This window comes from Staurois parvus, unplaced genomic scaffold, assembly GCF_062004578.1.
Source record: "Staurois parvus isolate SC_StPar_1 unplaced genomic scaffold, SC_StPar_1.0 ptg001987l, whole genome shotgun sequence".
Classification (NCBI taxonomy): domain Eukaryota; kingdom Metazoa; phylum Chordata; class Amphibia; order Anura; family Ranidae; genus Staurois; species Staurois parvus.
Window position 1 is genome coordinate 1 of NW_028319783.1, and position 20,467 is coordinate 20,467.

A 20,467-nucleotide genomic window follows, 5' to 3' on the forward strand; every position below is an offset into this window, starting at 1 on the left:
CTTTCCCCCTCCTTCCTCGCTCCCTCTCACTTGCTCCCTCTCCTCTCCCTCCACCCTCACTCTCTCCTCCTCCCTCCCTTTTTCTCCCCTTCCCTCCCTCCTGTTTCTCTCTCCACCTCCCTTCTTCTCTCTCTATGCCTCCCCTTCTCTCTCTCTCTCTCCATCTTTTGTCTACCTCTCTCTCTTCCTCCCTCAACTCCTCTCTCCTCCCTTCCTCTTTCCATCTTTCTCCAACTCTCTCTCTTTTTTTGCTCTTTCTATCCTCCCTCTCCTTCCCTCCCCCCCTCTCTCTCACTCCCTCTCTTGCTTTCTCTCCCTTCCCTCTGTCTCCATCTCCTTCCCTCCATCCCTCCTGCTTTCTCTCCCCCTCCCTCTCTCCTCCCCTCTGTCTCTCTCTCTTCCCCCTCCATCCCTCATGCGCTCTCTCCCCTTTCCTCCTCCAACCCCCGTCTCGTTCTCTTCCCCTCCATCCCTCCTGCTCTCTCTCCCCAACCCCTCACTCTCTCCCCCCCCCCCATCCCCCTCCTCTCTCTCTCCCTCCCCTCAGCTTCCTAGTTTCTCTCCCCCTCTCTCTCTTGTCCTCCTTTTTTTCTTTCCATGAAAGGTCCTGTGAGTGGAAAAACATCCAAAATATAATAGAACTATTTGCATTTTCTGCTTTCAGACCTGAATGGATTGAAGGAAAGAAAACTGTGATCTGCTTCAGCGATACCGACACTGACACTGCATGGCTTAAACCTATCCTAAGCATGAATCTCTTGAAGTATTGGTTGCATCATTATTCTGTGCAGAGGATTTTATAAAGGAACGTGCACACTACAGTTTCTCAGCCATCATCTTCTGCCACTCAGTAAAGTCAAAGAACTGTCTCTCCCATCTGGAGAGCTGCCTGAGGATCTGCTGTGAGACATTTGGTGAGACTGTCTGTAGATAACCCCAAGATGTCTTCTTCTCTTCCAGGATATCATCAAACCTGAACATATTTAAAATGAAAGCAGTGAAGTCATCTCTAGATTGCAGTGTGATATGCTCCTTATATCTTTTAAAAATCACCCACATGGTATTTCTTGCCTTCAAACAAAAGTCAGATTATGTGGAAGTAACAGGTGTGCCAGGTCACGCTAGATGTAATAGATTTGAAAGGACTAAACTTTTAAATGTAGGAACTCATTTGCGGATAGACCCTGGCCAAATAACCCATAAAAATGAGAGGAATGAAATATGAAATTTCACTGAAGCAGAAACCTTTATTTCTCCCACTGAGCTATTGAAAAAAAAGGTCTACTTGTTTTTCTTACTGAGATTTTGGTTGGTTTTTTTTTTTTTTTTAAGGGGGGGAGGGGGGGTCTACTGTATATAGTTGAGTGTCATTTATTTGATTTAGCAATCTGTTTATAGATTCACACAGCTTTCACCTAAAATTCACACATTTTCCTAATGGGATTAAAACTAAATGATTGCGAATCACAAATGAAAGTTGTATTCATTTTCTCTGAACACATTTATTCATAGGCGCTAATGTACTGCTGGTTTCTTTTATAGCTCTGGCTTTGTATCTTTCCAACAACCTTTTCTTACATAGCCAGCCCATCCAAGAGTACTGTGCATTTCTGTTTTTTTGGTGGATGTTAGAAAGTTAAACTCCTATATCTCTTGGGGACTTATGGGATCAATGAACTTTAGTTTCCTTTGTGTGAACACTTGCCATGGTCCTTCTCACTCATCTTCATCCATAAGATTAAAACAGGCAACAGAAGGAGAGGATCCCCACCCCGAGGTGTGTAGGAATCCCCAATATTCACAAATAGCTGTGATCTGAGCCAGGAAGTAGAAGCGAGGAATTTTCTATCAATGTCCTCAAGAATTTTAATACTAAAAGGGATTACCCCTGGACTCCAGACATAAGTGGAATATCACTTTTGAATGGTTTAATTCTTGTGACATATGTACAGAACGGTAGTTGGATATTCTTACATTTCCGATGAAGCAATATGATATGTTGTGTGAATTCCATTTTAAGAGCTGAAATCATGTCAACTAAGCAGAGGCCACCAATATCCACCCATTATGAAAATATCACCTGACCTTAACATTTCTCTGTTTCTTCTTCTGTCATTGTTAGGTCAGGAGAAAGTGTACATGGTGATCACTGACCTGGAGGATACAAAGTCTGCAAGAAAAGTAGAAGAGGAGTGGAGTACGAGAAATGATGCATGTTGCCAGCTACTGACCCTAACACAAGCTGAACTGGATGGAATAAAGGGCCCACTTATGGGAAAGAGATTGGATAAATGGATGCTCTGAGGCAAATTCTGCTAAATGCCAGAGGTAACTTAAGAGTTATGGCTTTATTATGTGAAATATTTACTCAAGCACCCACTTTATTCATAAAGAGTTCTATGTATGGACAGATATTTTAACAATATGGTCTCCATTTACCCCTGAAATGTTGTGTATAAAGCTGGAGCACACCCGTAGATGTTGGCTTTGATCCTACCTGAACGAAGTTGTGGGGGACTGCGTGCTGATAATTTACTGTACATTATTTAACCAAGTGTTAGCATGCTGGTATTTCTTGTGTGTGTTTGTGCCCCCCATGGCTGGAGGCCAAATTACTTCACCATAGCCTAACACCTGAAGGATATGATCTTTTTACCTACCAGTGACATCTGTCCTGGCCCTGACTACAGAGACATTTTGAGAGAGCTTGTGTTGAGCGCAGAGTCCCTCCACCGGCTCTATTACACACGTTACTAAATACGCTTTAATGTTAAGCCTGAAGGCATGGAGGAAAGTCGCTGTATATTTTGCAAGGCCCAGTCCCTAGGAGGGTGCCATCACGCAGCAGGCCCTTTATATAAGGACCCCACTGCTAAGAAGGGCGAACCATACATCCAATTCACCACTCAGACAGAATCTCTGTCACCGGCCAACCCTACCTAAGGGTTTATACTTCATTCTCCGTTCCCAGTCACTGTAGGAGCATACTCTCATTCTCTCTTCCCAAGTCTTTCAGATTAGACGTTACATTTAACCAGTAATTTATTTTACCGAAGAAAAGATTTGCCACACAGAGTCAATATTTCAGTACAAGTCACAAGATGATACAATTCAGGCAACCATTGCATTGTACACTTTTCTTAAAGTGCTGATCTAGGGCTATGCTGTGGTGTTCCCTACCTTTGTCAATAGACTGGTTTTCCATAAACTGGTCAGTACAGTTCAGTTCAGAGTTTGAATTAGGGTGCCACTTCTGGGTACCCCCAAACTTGGTCAAACAATTACACCTGATGAGTATGGACCTTCTCCCAACTTCCCACAGGCCCAAAGAGAGTGAGATCCTACCTCCTCCTGAATATATCAACTCAGAACCGGAAGGGACACATGCAGGGGGACATTGCTCCACAGGAAACATTAACCTGTTAATATATCATGCAGTAAGAATATAAAAGTACCTACCTACATGGTGACACACTGAAAATCCAGTGGCACAGACAATTGAAAATAATATGGAACCTTACGCAGTAGTGGCTACATGCCGAAAATAATAAATAGGTTTATGCAAACAGAGCAATAGCTTATTATTTATTTCAGGTACTTGTATAGCAATAAGAATTTACGCAGCACTTTACATGTATATTGTACATTCACATCAGTCCCTAACCCTCAAGGGGCGTACAATCTAAGGTCCCCAACTCACATTCATACATACACACAGAGGCGTCCCTAGGGTTGGTGTCACCCGGTGCGTTAACACTTGGTGACACTCCCTCCGACGATCCCCCCAGAATGGATCGGATCTGCAGATTGAGCATAATGGATCGGAGTCCAATCCATGATGTTCCCCAATCTGCAGATCCCATCCATCCTGCGGGGATCGTCGGCTTGCTTTACAACTTACCTTTTCATGGAGTGGGTCCGGTGTCACCCCATGCGGTTAGGGTCACCTGGTGCGGGCCGCACCCCCTGTACCTGTCTTGGGACACCACTGCATACACATACTAGTGCCAATGCAGACAAGAGCCAATTAACCTACCAGCTTGTCTTTGGAGTGTGGGAGGAAACCAGAGTACCCAGTGGAAACCCACACAGGCACAGGGAGAACATGCAAACTCAAGGCAGGTAGTGCTGTGGTTGGGATTCAAGCCAATGACCCGAGTACTGCCCGGGGGAAGTGCTAACCATTTAGCCACTGTGCTGCCTAAAGTGAAATCACAGTATTGGTATTAACATCAACAACTGTGATATAGAGGTTCACTTTATCCTATCCCAAACATGTCTATTGATGACCTCAGAGGTCCTTGCTGAAAGTGTTACTAAACCCCGGACCCTGCATTCACTATATCCGCTCTCCCCGGACCCCGCATTCACTATATCCGCTCTCCCCGGACACCGCATTCACTATATCCGCTCTCCCCGGACCCCGCATTCATTATATCCGCTCTCCCCGGACCCCGCATTCACTATATCCGCTCTCCCTGGACCCCGCATTCACTATATCCGCTCTCCCCGGACCCCGCATTCACTATATCCGCTCTCCCCAGACCCTGCATTCACTATATCCGCTCTCCCCGGACCCTGCATTCACTATATCCCCTCTCCCCGGACCCCGCATTCACTATATCCGCTCTCCCCAGACCCTGCATTCACTATATCCGCTCTCCCCGGACCCTGCATTCACTATATTCACTCTCCCCTGACCCTGCATTCACTATATTCGCTCTCCCCTGACCCCGCATTCACTATATCCGCTCTCCCTGGACCCCGCATTCAGTATATCCGCTCTCCCCAGACCCCACATTCACTATATCCGCTCTCCCCGGACCCCGCATTCACTATATCCTCTCTCCCCGGACCCCGCATTCACTATATCCTCTCTCCCCGGACCCCGCATTCACTATATCCGCTCTCCCCGGACCCCGCATTCACTATATCCACTCTCCCCGGACCCCGCATTCACTATATCCGCTCTCCCCGGACCCCGCATTCACTATATCCGCTCTCCCCGGACCCCGCATTCACTATATCTTGTCTCCCTGGACCCTGCATTCACTATATCCGCTCTCCCCGGACCCCGCATTCACTATATCCGCTCTCCCCGGACCCCGCATTCACTATATCCGCTCTCCCCGGACCCCGCATTCACTATATCCGCTCTCCCCGGACCCCGCATTCACTATATCCGCTCTCCCCAGACCCTGCATTCACTATATCCGCTCTCCCCGGACCCTGCATTCACTATATCCCCTCTCCCCGGACCCTGCATTCACTATATCCGCTCTCCCCGGACCCTGCATTCACTATATCCGCTCTCCCCGGACCCCGCATTCACTATATCCGCTCTCCCCGGACCCCGCATTCACTATATCCGCTCTCCCCGGACCCTGCATTCACTATATCCCCTCTCCCCAGACCCCGCATTCACTATATCTGGTCTCCCCGGACCCCGCATTCACTATATCCGGTCTCCCCGGACCCCGCATTCACTATATTCACTCTCCCCTGACCCTGCATTCACTATATTCGCTCTCCCCTGACCCTGCATTCAGTATATCCGCTCTCCCCGGACCCCGCATTCACTATATCCTCTCTCCCCGGACCCCGCATTCACTATATCCTCTCTCCCCGGACCCCGCATTCACTATATCCGCTCTCCCCGGACCCCGCATTCACTATATCCGCTCTCCCCGGACCCCGCATTCACTATATCCGCTCTCCCCGGACCCTGCATTCACTATATCCCCTCTCCCCAGACCCCGCATTCACTATATCTGGTCTCCCCGGACCCCGCATTCACTATATCCGGTCTCCCCGGACCCCGCATTCACTATATTCACTCTCCCCTGACCCTGCATTCACTATATTCGCTCTCCCCTGACCCTGCATTCAGTATATCCGCTCTCCTCGGACCCCGCATTCACTATATCCTCTCTCCCCGGACCCCGCATTCACTATATCCTCTCTCCCCGGACCCCGCATTCACTATATCCGCTCTCCCCGGACCCCGCATTCACTATATCCGCTCTCCCCGGACCCCGCATTCACTATATCCGCTCTCCCCGGACCCCGCATTCACTATATCCGCTCTCCCCGGACCCCGCATTCACTATATCCGCTCTCCCCGGACCCCGCATTCACTATATCCGCTCTCCCCGGACCCCGCATTCACTATATCCGCTCTCCCCGGACCCCGCATTCACTATATCCGCTCTCCCCGGACCCCGCATTCACTATATCTTGTCTCCCTGGACCCTGCATTCACTATATCCGCTCTCCCCGGACCCCGCATTCACTATATCCGCTCTCCCCGGACCCCGCATTCACTATATCCGCTCTCCCCGGACCCCGCATTCACTATATCCGCTCTCCCCGGACCCCGCATTCACTATATCTTGTCTCCCTGGACCCTGCATTCACTATATCTGCTCTCCCTGGACCCTTCATTCACTATATCCGCTCTCTCTGGACCCTGCATTCACTATATCCGCTCTCCCCAGACCTTGTATTCACTATATCCGCTCTCCCCGGACCCTGCAATCACTATATCCGCTCTCCCCGGACCCTGCATTCACTATATCTGCTCTCCCCGGACCCTGCATTCACTATATCCGCTCTCCCCGGACCCTGCATTCACTATATCTGGTCTCCCCAGACCCCGCATTCACTATATCCGCTCTCCCCGGACCCCGCATTCACTATATCTGCTCTCCCTGGACCCTGCATTCACTATATCTGCTCTCCCAGGACCCCGCATTCACTATATCCGCTCTACCCGGACCCCGCATTCACTATATTTGGTCTCCCACAGTACACAGAACATAGAAATACAATTATTTTAGTAAATATAAACTGCTAAATCCCTTTTCTCATCATCAGTATATAGCTGTCTTGTGACTTCTATCAGTGTCCAGCAGAGCACTGCTTAGGTACTTTTTCAAGGCACTGTAATTACACACAAGATCTGATTTTATATGCTTGCTGGTTCTGTTGGCTGATTTATTCAGGTGAGTTCACATTTTGGTCATATACCTTGGTGGAACACGGTGGAAGCTGTAAGATGGTCTGGCCATTTTCACCATTGTACCGGGTGTTTGGGTTTTTTTCCATTTCACTATTTTGGACTAGATATTATGTATCACTTTACTACATAAGTGTCATTGTATATGGGAATTTGTTGTAATATGAAGAAGTATTGTGGTACATTTGCCTAGGGCCCATTTTCACTTATTTTACATATATCGAAAGTGTAGTTTACACTTAAAATTTTTTTTTTTTTTGGTATTTTTAGATATTTTTTGAAATTTGTTTTGGAGATGGCGCTTTTCCACTTTTAACTGAATTAGACAGCAGAGACTGTTTACACCCGCACAGAGTCAACACGGACGTGTCGTACTCCTGCTCTGCTCCAATCAGCAGAGGATCTGTGAGTGCATCCCCTGCTGATCAGAGCATTTGCCACATGTTGTGTGTTTCATTCTCTCTATGGCACATACTCCTGTAGTCCTGTACATGCTTTTAACACTTCTGCTGCCTGATCTGTACATCATACAGACCTGACAGCGGGGGGGTTATTCACAATCTAGTGGCTACAGCTACAGGGATTGTATATAAAACTGACAGGTAGACTCCTGCCTGTTATCTGGAAGCAATCAAGAAGCTCAGCTGCCTTGAATTGCTTCCACAGCCCCCGGTTCCGGTGTTAAAATAAAGCAGTTTTACTTCCTGTCTTAAGAAGCCTGGTGCTGTCTATTTCCTATATGGTCAGCGGGGGGGGTATGATCTCCATGTATAATACATAAGGAGGGATATGATCTCCATGTATAATACATAAGGAGGGATATGATCTCCATGTATAATACATAAGGGGGATATGATCTCCATGTATAATACATAAGGGGGGATATGATCTCCATGTATAATACATAAGGGGGGATATAATCTCCATGTATAATACATAAGGGGGGATATGATCTCCATGTATAATACATAAGGGGGGTTATGATCTCCATGTATAATACATAAGGGGGGGATATGATCTCCATGTATAATACATAAGGGGGGATATGATCTCCATGTATAATACATAAGGGGGGATATGATCTCCATGTATAATACATAAGGGGGATATGATCTCCATGTATAATACATAAGGGGGATATGATCTCCATGTATAATACATAAGGGGGGAAATGATCTCCATGTATAATACATAAGGGGGGATATGATCTCCATGTATAATACATAAGGGGGGATATGATCTCCATGTATAATACATAAGGGGGGAAATGATCTCCATGTATAATACATAAGGGGGGATATGATCTCCATGTATAATACATAAGGGGGGTTATGATCTCCATGTATAATACATAAGGGGGGGATATGATCTCCATGTATAATACATAAGGGGGGATATGATCTCCATGTATAATACATAAGGGGGGATATGATCTCCATGTATAATACATAAGGGGGATATGATCTCCATGTATAATACATAAGGGGGGATATGATCTCCATGTATAATACATAAGGGGGGATATGATCTCCATGTATAATACATAAGGGGGGAAATGATCTCCATGTATAATACATAAGGGGGGATATGATCTCCATGTATAATACATAAGGGGGGAAATGATCTCCATGTATAATACATAAGGGGGGATATGATCTCCATGTATAATACATAAGGGGGGATATGATCTCCATGTATAATACATAAGGGGGGATGTGATCTCCATGTATAATACATAAGGGGGAATATGATCTCCATGTATAATACATAAGGGGGGATATGATCTCCATGTATAATACATAAGGGGGGGATATGATCTCCATGTATAATACATAAGGGGGGATATGATCACCATGTAAAATACATAAGGGGGGATATGATCTCCATGTATAATACATAAGGGGGGATATGATCTCCATGTATAATACATAAGGGGGGATATGATCTCCATGTATAATACATAAGGGGGATATGATCTCCATATATAATATATAAGGGGGGATATGATCTCCATGTATAATACATAAGGGGGGATATGATCTCCATGTATAATACATAAGGGGGGGTATGATCTCCATGTATAATACATAAGGGGGGTTATGATCTCCATGTATAATACATAAGGGGGGGATATGATCTCCATGTATAATACATAAGGGGGGATATGATCTCCATGTATAATACATAAGGGGGATATGATCTCCATGTATAATACATAAGGGGGGATATGATCTCCATGTATAATACATAAGGGGGGATATGATCTCCATGTATAATACATAAGGGGGGATATGATCACCATGTATAATACATAAGGGGGATATGATCTCCATGTATAATACATAAGGGGGGATATGATCTCCATGTATAATACATAAGGGGGGATATGATCTCCATGTATAATACATAAGGGGGGATATGATCTCCATGTATAATACATAAGGGGGATATGATCTCCATGTATAATACATGAGGGGGGATATGATCTCCATGTATAATACATAAGGGGGATATGATCTCCATGTATAATACATAAGGGGGATATGATCACCATGTATAATACATAAGGGGGGATATGATCTCCATGTATAATACATAAGGGGGGATATGATCTCCATGTATAATACATAAGGGGGATATGATCTCCATGTATAATACATGAGGGGGGATATGATCTCCATGTATAATACATAAAGGGGGGATATGATCTCCATGTATAATACATAAGGGGGGATATGATCACCATGTATAATACATAAGGGGGGATATGATCTCCATGTATAATACATAAGGGGGGATATGATCTCCATGTATAATACATAAGGGGGGATATGATCACCATGTATAATACATAATGGGGGATATGATCTCAATGTATAATACATAAGGGGGGATATGATCACCATGTATAATACATAATGGGGGATATGATCTCCATGTATAATACATAAGGGGGGATATGATCTCCATGTATAATACATAAGGGGGATATGATCTCCATGTATAATACATAAGGGGGGATATGATCTCCATGTATAATACATAAGGGGGATATGATCTCCTTGTATAATACATAAGGGGGGATATGATCTCCATGTATAATACATAAGGGGGATATGATCACAATGTATAATACATAAGGGGGATATGATCACCATGTATAATACATAAGGGGGGATATGATCTCCATGTATAATACATAAGGGGGATATGATCACAATGTATAATACATAAGGGAGGATATGATCTCCATGTATAATACATAAGGGGGATATGATCTCCATGTATAATACATAAGGGGGGTATGATCTCCATGTATAATACATAAGGGGGGTATGATCTCCATGTATAATACATAAGGGGGGATATGATCTCCATGTATAATACATAAGGGGGGATATGATCTCCATGTATACTACATAAGGGGGGATATGATCACCATGTATAATACATAAGGGGGATATGATCTCCATGTATAATACATAAGGGGGGGGTATGATCTCCATGTATAATACATAAGGAGGGATATGATCTCCATGTATAATACATAAGGGGGGATATGATCTCCATGTATAATACATAAGGGGGGGATATGATCTCCATGTATAATACATAAGGGGGGATATGATCTCCATGTATAATACATAAGGGGGGATATGATCTCCATGTATAATACATAAGGGGGGGATATGATATCCATGTATAATACATAAGGGGGATATGATCTCCATGTATAATACATAAGGGGGGATATGATCTCTATGTATAATACATAAGGGGGGATATGATCTCCATGTATAATACATAAGGGGAGATATGATCTCCATGTATAATACATAAGGGGGATATGATCTCCAAGTATAATACATAAGGGGGGTTATGATCTCCATGTATAATACATAAGGGGGGGATATGATCTCCATGTATAATACATAGGGGGGGGATATGATCTCCATGTATAATACATAAGGAGGGATATGATCTCCATGTATAATACATAAGGGGGATATGATCTCCATGTATAATACATAAGGGGGATTTGATCTCCATGTATAATACATAAGGGGGGATATGATCTCCATGTATAATACATAAGGGGGGATATGATCTCCATGTATAATACATAAGGGGGGATATGATCTCCATGTATAATACATAAGGGGGGATATGATCACCATGTACAATACATAAGGGGGATATGATCTCCATGTATAATACATAAGGGGGGGTATGATCTCCATGTATAATACATAAGGGGGGATATGATCTCCATGTATAATACATAAGGGGGGATATGATCTCCATGTATAATACATAAGGGGGGATATGATCACCATGTATAATACATAAGGGGGGATATGATCTCCATGTATAATACATAAGGGGGATATGATCTCCATGTATAATACATAAGGGGGATAAGATCTCCATGTATAATACATAAGGGGGGATATGATCTCCATGTATAATACATAAGGGGGGATATGATCTCCATGTATAATACATAAGGGGGGATATGATCACCATGTATAATACATAAGGGGGGATATGATCTCCATGTATAATACATAAGGGGGGATATGATCACCATGTATAATACATAAGGGGGGATATGATCTCCATGTATAATACATAAGGGGGGATATGATCTCCATGTATAATACATAAGGGGGGATATGATCTCCATGTATAATACATAAGGAGGGATATGATCTCCATGTATAATACATAAGGGTGATATGATCTCCATGTATAATACATAAGGGGGATATGATCTCCATGTATAATACATAAGGGGGATATGATCTCCATGTATAATACATAAGGGGGGATATGATCTCCATGTATAATACATAAGGGGGGGATATGATCTCCATGTATAATACATAAGGGGGGATATGAGCTCCATGTATAATACATAAGGGGGATATGATCTCCATGTATAATACATAAGGGGGATATGATCTCCATGTATAATCCATGAGGGGGGATATGATCTCCATGTATAATACATAAGGGGGGATATGATCTCCATGTATAATACATAAGGGGGGATATGATCACCATGTATAATACATAAGGGGGGATATGATCTCCATGTATAATACATAAGGGGGGATATGATCTCCATGTATAATACATAAGGGGGGATATGATCACCATGTATAATACATAATGGGGGATATGATCTCAATGTATAATACATAAGGGGGGATATGATCACCATGTATAATAAATAATGGGGGATATGATCTCCATGTATAATACATAAGGGGGGATATGATCTCCATGTATAATACATAAGGGGGATATGATCTCCATGTATAATACATAAGGGGGGATATGATCTCCATGTATAATACATAAGGGGGATATGATCACAATGTATAATACATAAGGGGGATATGATCACCATGTATAATACATAAGGGGGGATATGATCTCCATGTATAATACATAAGGGGGATATGATCACAATGTATAATACATAAGGGAGGATATGATCTCCATGTATAATACATAAGGGGGATATGATCTCCATGTATAATACATAAGGGGGGTATGATCTCCATGTATAATACATAAGGGGGGTATGATCTCCATGTATAATACATAAGGGGGGATATGATCTCCATGTATAATACATAAGGGGGGATATGATCTCCATGTATAATACATAAGGGGGGATATGATCACCATGTATAATACATAAGGGGGATATGATCTCCATGTATAATACATAAGGGGGGGATATGATCTCCATGTATAATACATAAGGAGGGATATGATCTCCATGTATAATACATAAGGGGGGATATGATCTCCATGTATAATACATAAGGGGGGATATGATCTCCATGTATAATACATAAGGGGGGGATATGATATCCATGTATAATACATAAGGGGGATATGATCTCCATGTATAATACATAAGGGGGGATATGATCTCCATGTATAATACATAAGGGGGGATATGATCTCCATGTATAATACATAAGGGGGGATATGATCTCCATGTATAATACATAAGGGGGGATATGATCTCCATGTATAATACATAAGGGGGGATATGATCACCATGTACAATACATAAGGGGGATATGATCTCCATGTATAATACATAAGGGGGGGTATGATCTCCATGTATAATACATAAGGGGGGATATGATCTCCATGTATAATACATAAGGGGGGATATGATCTCCATGTATAATACATAAGGGGGGATATGATCACCATGTATAATACATAAGGGGGGTTATGATCTCCATGTATAATACATAAGGGGGATATGATCTCCATGTATAATACATAAGGGGGATAAGATCTCCATGTATAATACATAAGGGGGGATATGATCTCCATGTATAATACATAAGGGGGGATATGATCTCCATGTATAATACATAAGGGGGGATATGATCACCATGTATAATACATAAGGGGGGATATGATCTCCATGTATAATACATAAGGGGGGATATGATCACCATGTATAATACATAAGGGGGGATATGATCTCCATGTATAATACATAAGGGGGGATATGATCTCCATGTATAATACATAAGGGGGGATATGATCTCCATGTATAATACATAAGGAGGGATATGATCTCCATGTATAATACATAAGGGTGATATGATCTCCATGTATAATACATAAGGGGGATATGATCTCCATGTATAATACATAAGGGGGATATGATCTCCATGTATAATACATAAGGGGGGATATGATCTCCATGTATAATACATAAGGGGGGGATATGATCTCCATGTATAATACATAAGGGGGGATATGATCTCCATGTATAATACATAAGGGGGGTATGATCTCCATGTATAATACATAATGGGGGATATGATCTCCATGTATAATACATAAGGGGGGATATGATCTCCATGTATAATACATAAGGGGGATATGATCTCCATGTATAATACATAAGGGGGGGATATGATCACCATGTATAATACATAAGGGGGGATATGATCTCCATGTATAATACATAAGGGGGATATGATCACAATGTATAATACATGAGGGATGATATGATCTCCATGTATAATACATAAGGGGGATATGATCTCCATGTATAATACATAAGGGGGGGATATGATCTCCATGTATAATACATAAGGGGGGTATGATCTCCATGTATAATACATAAGGGGGGATATGATCACCATGTATAATACATAAGGGGGATATGATCTCCATGTATAATACATAAGGGGGGATATGATCACCATGTATAATACATAAGGGGGATATGATCTCCATGTATAATACATAAGGGGGATATGATCTCCATGTATAATACATAAGGGGGGATATGATCTTCATGTATAATACATAAGGGGGATATGATCTCCATGTATAATACGTAAGAGGGGATATGATCTCATGTATAATACATAAGGGGGATATGATCTCCATGTATAATACATAAGGGGTATATGATCTCCATGTATAATACATAAGGGGGATATGATCTCCATGTATAATACATAAGGGGGGATATGATCTCCATGTGTTATACATAAGGGGGGATATGATCTCCATGTATAATACATAAGGGGGGATATGATCTCCATGTATAATACATAAGGGGGGGATATGATCTCCATGTATAATACATAAGGGGGGATATGATCTCCATGTATAATACATAAGGGGGGATATGATCTCCATGTATAATACATAAGGGGGATATGATCTCCATGTATAATACATAAGGGGGATATGATCTCCATGTATAATACATAAGGGGGGATATGATCTCCATGTATAATACATAAGGGGGATATGATCTCCATGTATAATACATAAGGGGGGATATGATCTCCATGTATAATACATAAGGGGGGGATATGATCTCCATGTATAATACATAAGGGGGGATATGATCTCCATGTATAATACATAAGGGGGATATGATCTCCATGTATAATACATAAGGGGGGATATGATCTCCATGTATAATACATAAGGGGGATATGATCTCCATGTATAATACATAAGGGGGGGATATGATCACCATGTATAATACATAAGGGGGGATATGATCTCCATGTATAATACATAAGGGGGATATGATCACAATGTATAATACATAAGGGAGGATATGATCTCCATGTATAATACATAAGGGGGATATGGTCTCCATGTATAATACATAAAGGGGGGATATGATCTCCATGTATAATACATAAGGGGGGTATGATCTCCATGTATAATACATAAGGGGGGTTATGTTCTCCATGTATAATACATAAGGGGGTATATGATCTCCATGTATAATACATAAGGGGGGATATGATCTCCATGTATAATACATAAGGGGGATATGATCTTCATGTATAATACATAAGGGGGATATGATCTCCATGTATAATACATAAGGGGATATGATCTCCATGTATAATACATAAGGGGGATATGATCTCCATGTATAATACATAAGGGGGGATATGATCTCCATGTATAATACATAAGGGGGGGATATGATCTCCATGTATAATACATAAGGGGGGATATGATCTCCATGTATAATACATAAGGGGGATATGATCTCCATGTATAATACATAAGGGGGGATATGATCTCCATGTATAATACATAAGGGGGGATATGATCTCCATGTATAATACATAAGGGGGATATGATCTCCATGTATAATACATAAGGGGGGGATATGATCACCATGTATAATACATAAGGGGGGATATGATCTCCATGTATAATACATAAGGGGGATATGATCTCCATGTATAATACATAAGGGGGATATGATCTCCATGTATAATACATAAGGGGGGATATGATCTCCATGTGTTATACATAAGGGGGGATATGATCTCCATGTATAATACATAAGGGGGATATGATCTCCATGTATAATACATAAGGGGGGATATGATCTCCATGTATAATACATAAGGGGGGGATATGATCTCCATGTATAATACATAAGGGGGATATGATCTCCATGTATAATACATACGGGGGATATGATCTCCATGTATAATACATAAGGGGGGGGGGGTATGATCTCCATGTATAATACATAAGGGGGGACATGATCACCATGTATAATACATAAGGGGGATATGAACTCCATGTATAATACATAAGGGAGGATATGATCTCCATGTATAATACATAAGGGGGGGGGGTATGATCTCCATGTATAACACATAAGGGGGATATGATCTCCATGTATAATACATAAGGGGGATATGATCTCCATGTATAATACATAAGGGGGGATATGATCTCCATGTATAATACATAAGGGGGGGATATGATCTCCATGTATAATACATAAGGGGGGGGGATATGATCACCATGTATAATACATAAGGGGGGATATGATCTCCATGTATAATACATACGGGGGATATGATCTCCATGTATAATATACATAAGGGAGATATGATCTCAATGTATAATACATAAGGGGGGATATGATCTCCATGTATAATACATAAGGGGGTATGATCTACATGTATAATACATAAGGGGGGGGGATATGATCGCCATGTATAATATATAAGGGGGGATATGATCTCCATGTATAATACATAAGGGGGGATATGATCACCATGTATAATACATAAGGGGGGATATGATCTCCATGTATAATACATAAGGGGGGATATGATCTCCATGTATAATACATAAGGGGGGATATGATATCCATGTATAATACATAAGGGGGATATGATCTCCATATATAATACATAAGGGGGGAGGGGATGATCTCCATGTATAATACATAAGGGGGGATATGATCTCCATGTATAATACATAAGGGGGGATATGAAATCCATGTATAATACATAAGGGGGGATATGATCTCCATGTATAATACATAAGGGGGGATATGATCTCCATGTATAATACATAAGGGGGGATATGATCTCCATGTATAATACATCAGGGGGGATATGATCACCATGTACAATACATAAGGGGGATATGATCTCCATGTATAATACATAAGGGGGGGTATGATCTCCATGTATAATACATAAGGGGGGATATGATCTCCATGTATAATACATAAGGGGGGATATGATCTCCATGTGTTATACATAAGGGGGGATATGATCTCCATGTATAATACATAAGGGGGGATATGATCTCCATGTATAATACATAAGGGGGGGATATGATCTCCATGTATAATACATAAGGGGGGATATGATCTCCATGTATAATACATAAGGGGGGATATGATCTCCATGTATAATACATAAGGGGGATATGATCTCCATGTATAATACATAAGGGGGATATGATCTCCATGTATAATACATAAGGGGGGATATGATCTCCATGTATAATACATAAGGGGGATATGATCTCCATGTATAATACATAAGGGGGGATATGATCTCCATGTATAATACATAAGGGGGGGATATGATCTCCATGTATAATACATAAGGGGGGATATGATCTCCATGTATAATACATAAGGGGGATATGATCTCCATGTATAATACATAAGGGGGGATATGATCTCCATGTATAATACATAAGGGGGATATGATCTCCATGTATAATACATAAGGGGGGGATATGATCACCATGTATAATACATAAGGGGGGATATGATCTCCATGTATAATACATAAGGGGGATATGATCACAATGTATAATACATAAGGGAGGATATGATCTCCATGTATAATACATAAGGGGGATATGGTCTCCATGTATAATACATAAAGGGGGGATATGATCTCCATGTATAATACATAAGGGGGGTATGATCTCCATGTATAATACATAAGGGGGGTTATGTTCTCCATGTATAATACATAAGGGGGTATATGATCTCCATGTATAATACATAAGGGGGGATATGATCTCCATGTATAATACATAAGGGGGATATGATCTTCATGTATAATACATAAGGGGGATATGATCTCCATGTATAATACATAAGGGGATATGATCTCCATGTATAATACATAAGGGGGATATGATCTCCATGTATAATACATAAGGGGGGATATGATCTCCATGTATAATACATAAGGGGGGGATATGATCTCCATGTATAATACATAAGGGGGGATATGATCTCCATGTATAATACATAAGGGGGATATGATCTCCATGTATAATACATAAGGGGGGATATGATCTCCATGTATAATACATAAGGGGGGATATGATCTCCATGTATAATACATAAGGGGGATATGATCTCCATGTATAATACATAAGGGGGGGATATGATCACCATGTATAATACATAAGGGGGGATATGATCTCCATGTATAATACATAAGGGGGATATGATCTCCATGTATAATACATAAGGGGGATATGATCTCCATGTATAATACATAAGGGGGGATATGATCTCCATGTGTTATACATAAGGGGGGATATGATCTCCATGTATAATACATAAGGGGGATATGATCTCCATGTATAATACATAAGGGGGGATATGATCTCCATGTATAATACATAAGGGGGGGATATGATCTCCATGTATAATACATAAGGGGGATATGATCTCCATGTATAATACATACGGGGGATATGATCTCCATGTATAATACATAAGGGGGGGGGGGTATGATCTCCATGTATAATACATAAGGGGGGACATGATCACCATGTATAATACATAAGGGGGATATGAACTCCATGTATAATACATAAGGGAGGATATGATCTCCATGTATAATACATAAGGGGGGGGGGTATGATCTCCATGTATAACACATAAGGGGGATATGATCTCCATGTATAATACATAAGGGGGATATGATCTCCATGTATAATACATAAGGGGGGATATGATCTCCATGTATAATACATAAGGGGGGGATATGATCTCCATGTATAATACATAAGGGGGGGGGATATGATCACCATGTATAATACATAAGGGGGGATATGATCTCCATGTATAATACATACGGGGGATATGATCTCCATGTATAATATACATAAGGGAGATATGATCTCAATGTATAATACATAAGGGGGGATATGATCTCCATGTATAATACATAAGGGGGTATGATCTACATGTATAATACATAAGGGGGGGGGATATGATCTCCATGTATAATATATAAGGGGGGATATGATCTCCATGTATAATACATAAGGGGGGATATGATCACCATGTATAATACATAAGGGGGGATATGATCTCCATGTATAATACATAAGGGGGGATATGATCTCCATGTATAATACATAAGGGGGGATATGATATCCATGTATAATACATAAGGGGGATATGATCTCCATATATAATACATAAGGGGGGAGGGGATGATCTCCATGTATAATACATAAGGGGGGATATGATCTCCATGTATAATACATAAGGGGGGATATGAAATCCATGTATAATACATAAGGGGGGATATGATCTCCATGTATAATACATAAGGGGGGATATGATCTCCATGTATAATACATAAGGGGGGATATGATCTCCATGTATAATACATCAGGGGGGATATGATCACCATGTACAATACATAAGGGGGATATGATCTCCATGTATAATACATAAGGGGGGGTATGATCTCCATGTATAATACATAAGGGGGGATATGATCTCCATGTATAATACATAAGGGGGGATATGATCTCCATGTATAATACATAAGGGGGGATATGATCACCATGTATAATACATAAGGGGGGATATGATCTCCATGTATAATACATAAGGGGGATATGATCTCCATGTATAATACATAAGGGGGGATATGATCTCCATGTATAATACATAAGGGGGGATATGATCTCCATGTATAATACATAAGGGGGATATGATCACCATGTATAATACATAAGGGGGATATGATCTCCATGTATAATACATAAGGGGGGATATGATCCTTATGTATAATACATAAGGGGGGATATGATCTCCATATATAATACATAAGGGGGGATATGATCTCCATGTATAATACATAAGGGGGGATATGATCTCCATGTATTATACATAAGGGGGATATGATCTCCACGTATAATACATAAGGGTGATATGATCTCCATGTATAATACATAAGGGGGATATGATCTCCATGTATAATACATAAGGGGGATATGATCTCCATGTATAATACATAAGGGGGGATATGATCTCCATGTATAATACATAAGGGGGGGATATGATCTCCATGTATAATACATAAGGGGGGATATGATCTCCATGTATAATACATAAGGGGGATATGATCTCCATGTATAATACATAAGGGGGATATGATCTCCATGTATAATACATAATGGGGGATATGATCTCCATGTATAATACATAAGGGGGATATGATCTCCATGTATAATACATAAGGGGGATATGATCTCCATGTATAATACATAAGGGGGGGATATGATCACCATGTATAATACATAAGGGGGGATATGATCTCCATGTAT

At 41.2% G+C, this 20,467-nt stretch overlaps 1 protein-coding gene across 3 annotated transcripts in view; it reads left to right on the top strand.

Moving 5' to 3' along the window:
- Positions 1 to 639: 639 nt before the first annotated feature.
- The window catches only part of LOC149433078 (uncharacterized), a 144,510-nt gene continuing 124,682 nt past the window's right edge, over positions 640 to 20,467 (top strand). For all 3 annotated transcript variants that reach the window (XM_089664680.1, XM_089664681.1, XM_089664682.1), the window contains exons 1-2: positions 640 to 914; positions 2,123 to 2,328. In XM_089664680.1, coding sequence (XP_089520806.1) covers positions 2,292 to 2,328 — 37 coding nt within the window. In that variant the 5' untranslated portion in view covers positions 640 to 914; positions 2,123 to 2,291. The remainder of the gene's footprint in view (positions 915 to 2,122; positions 2,329 to 20,467) is intronic.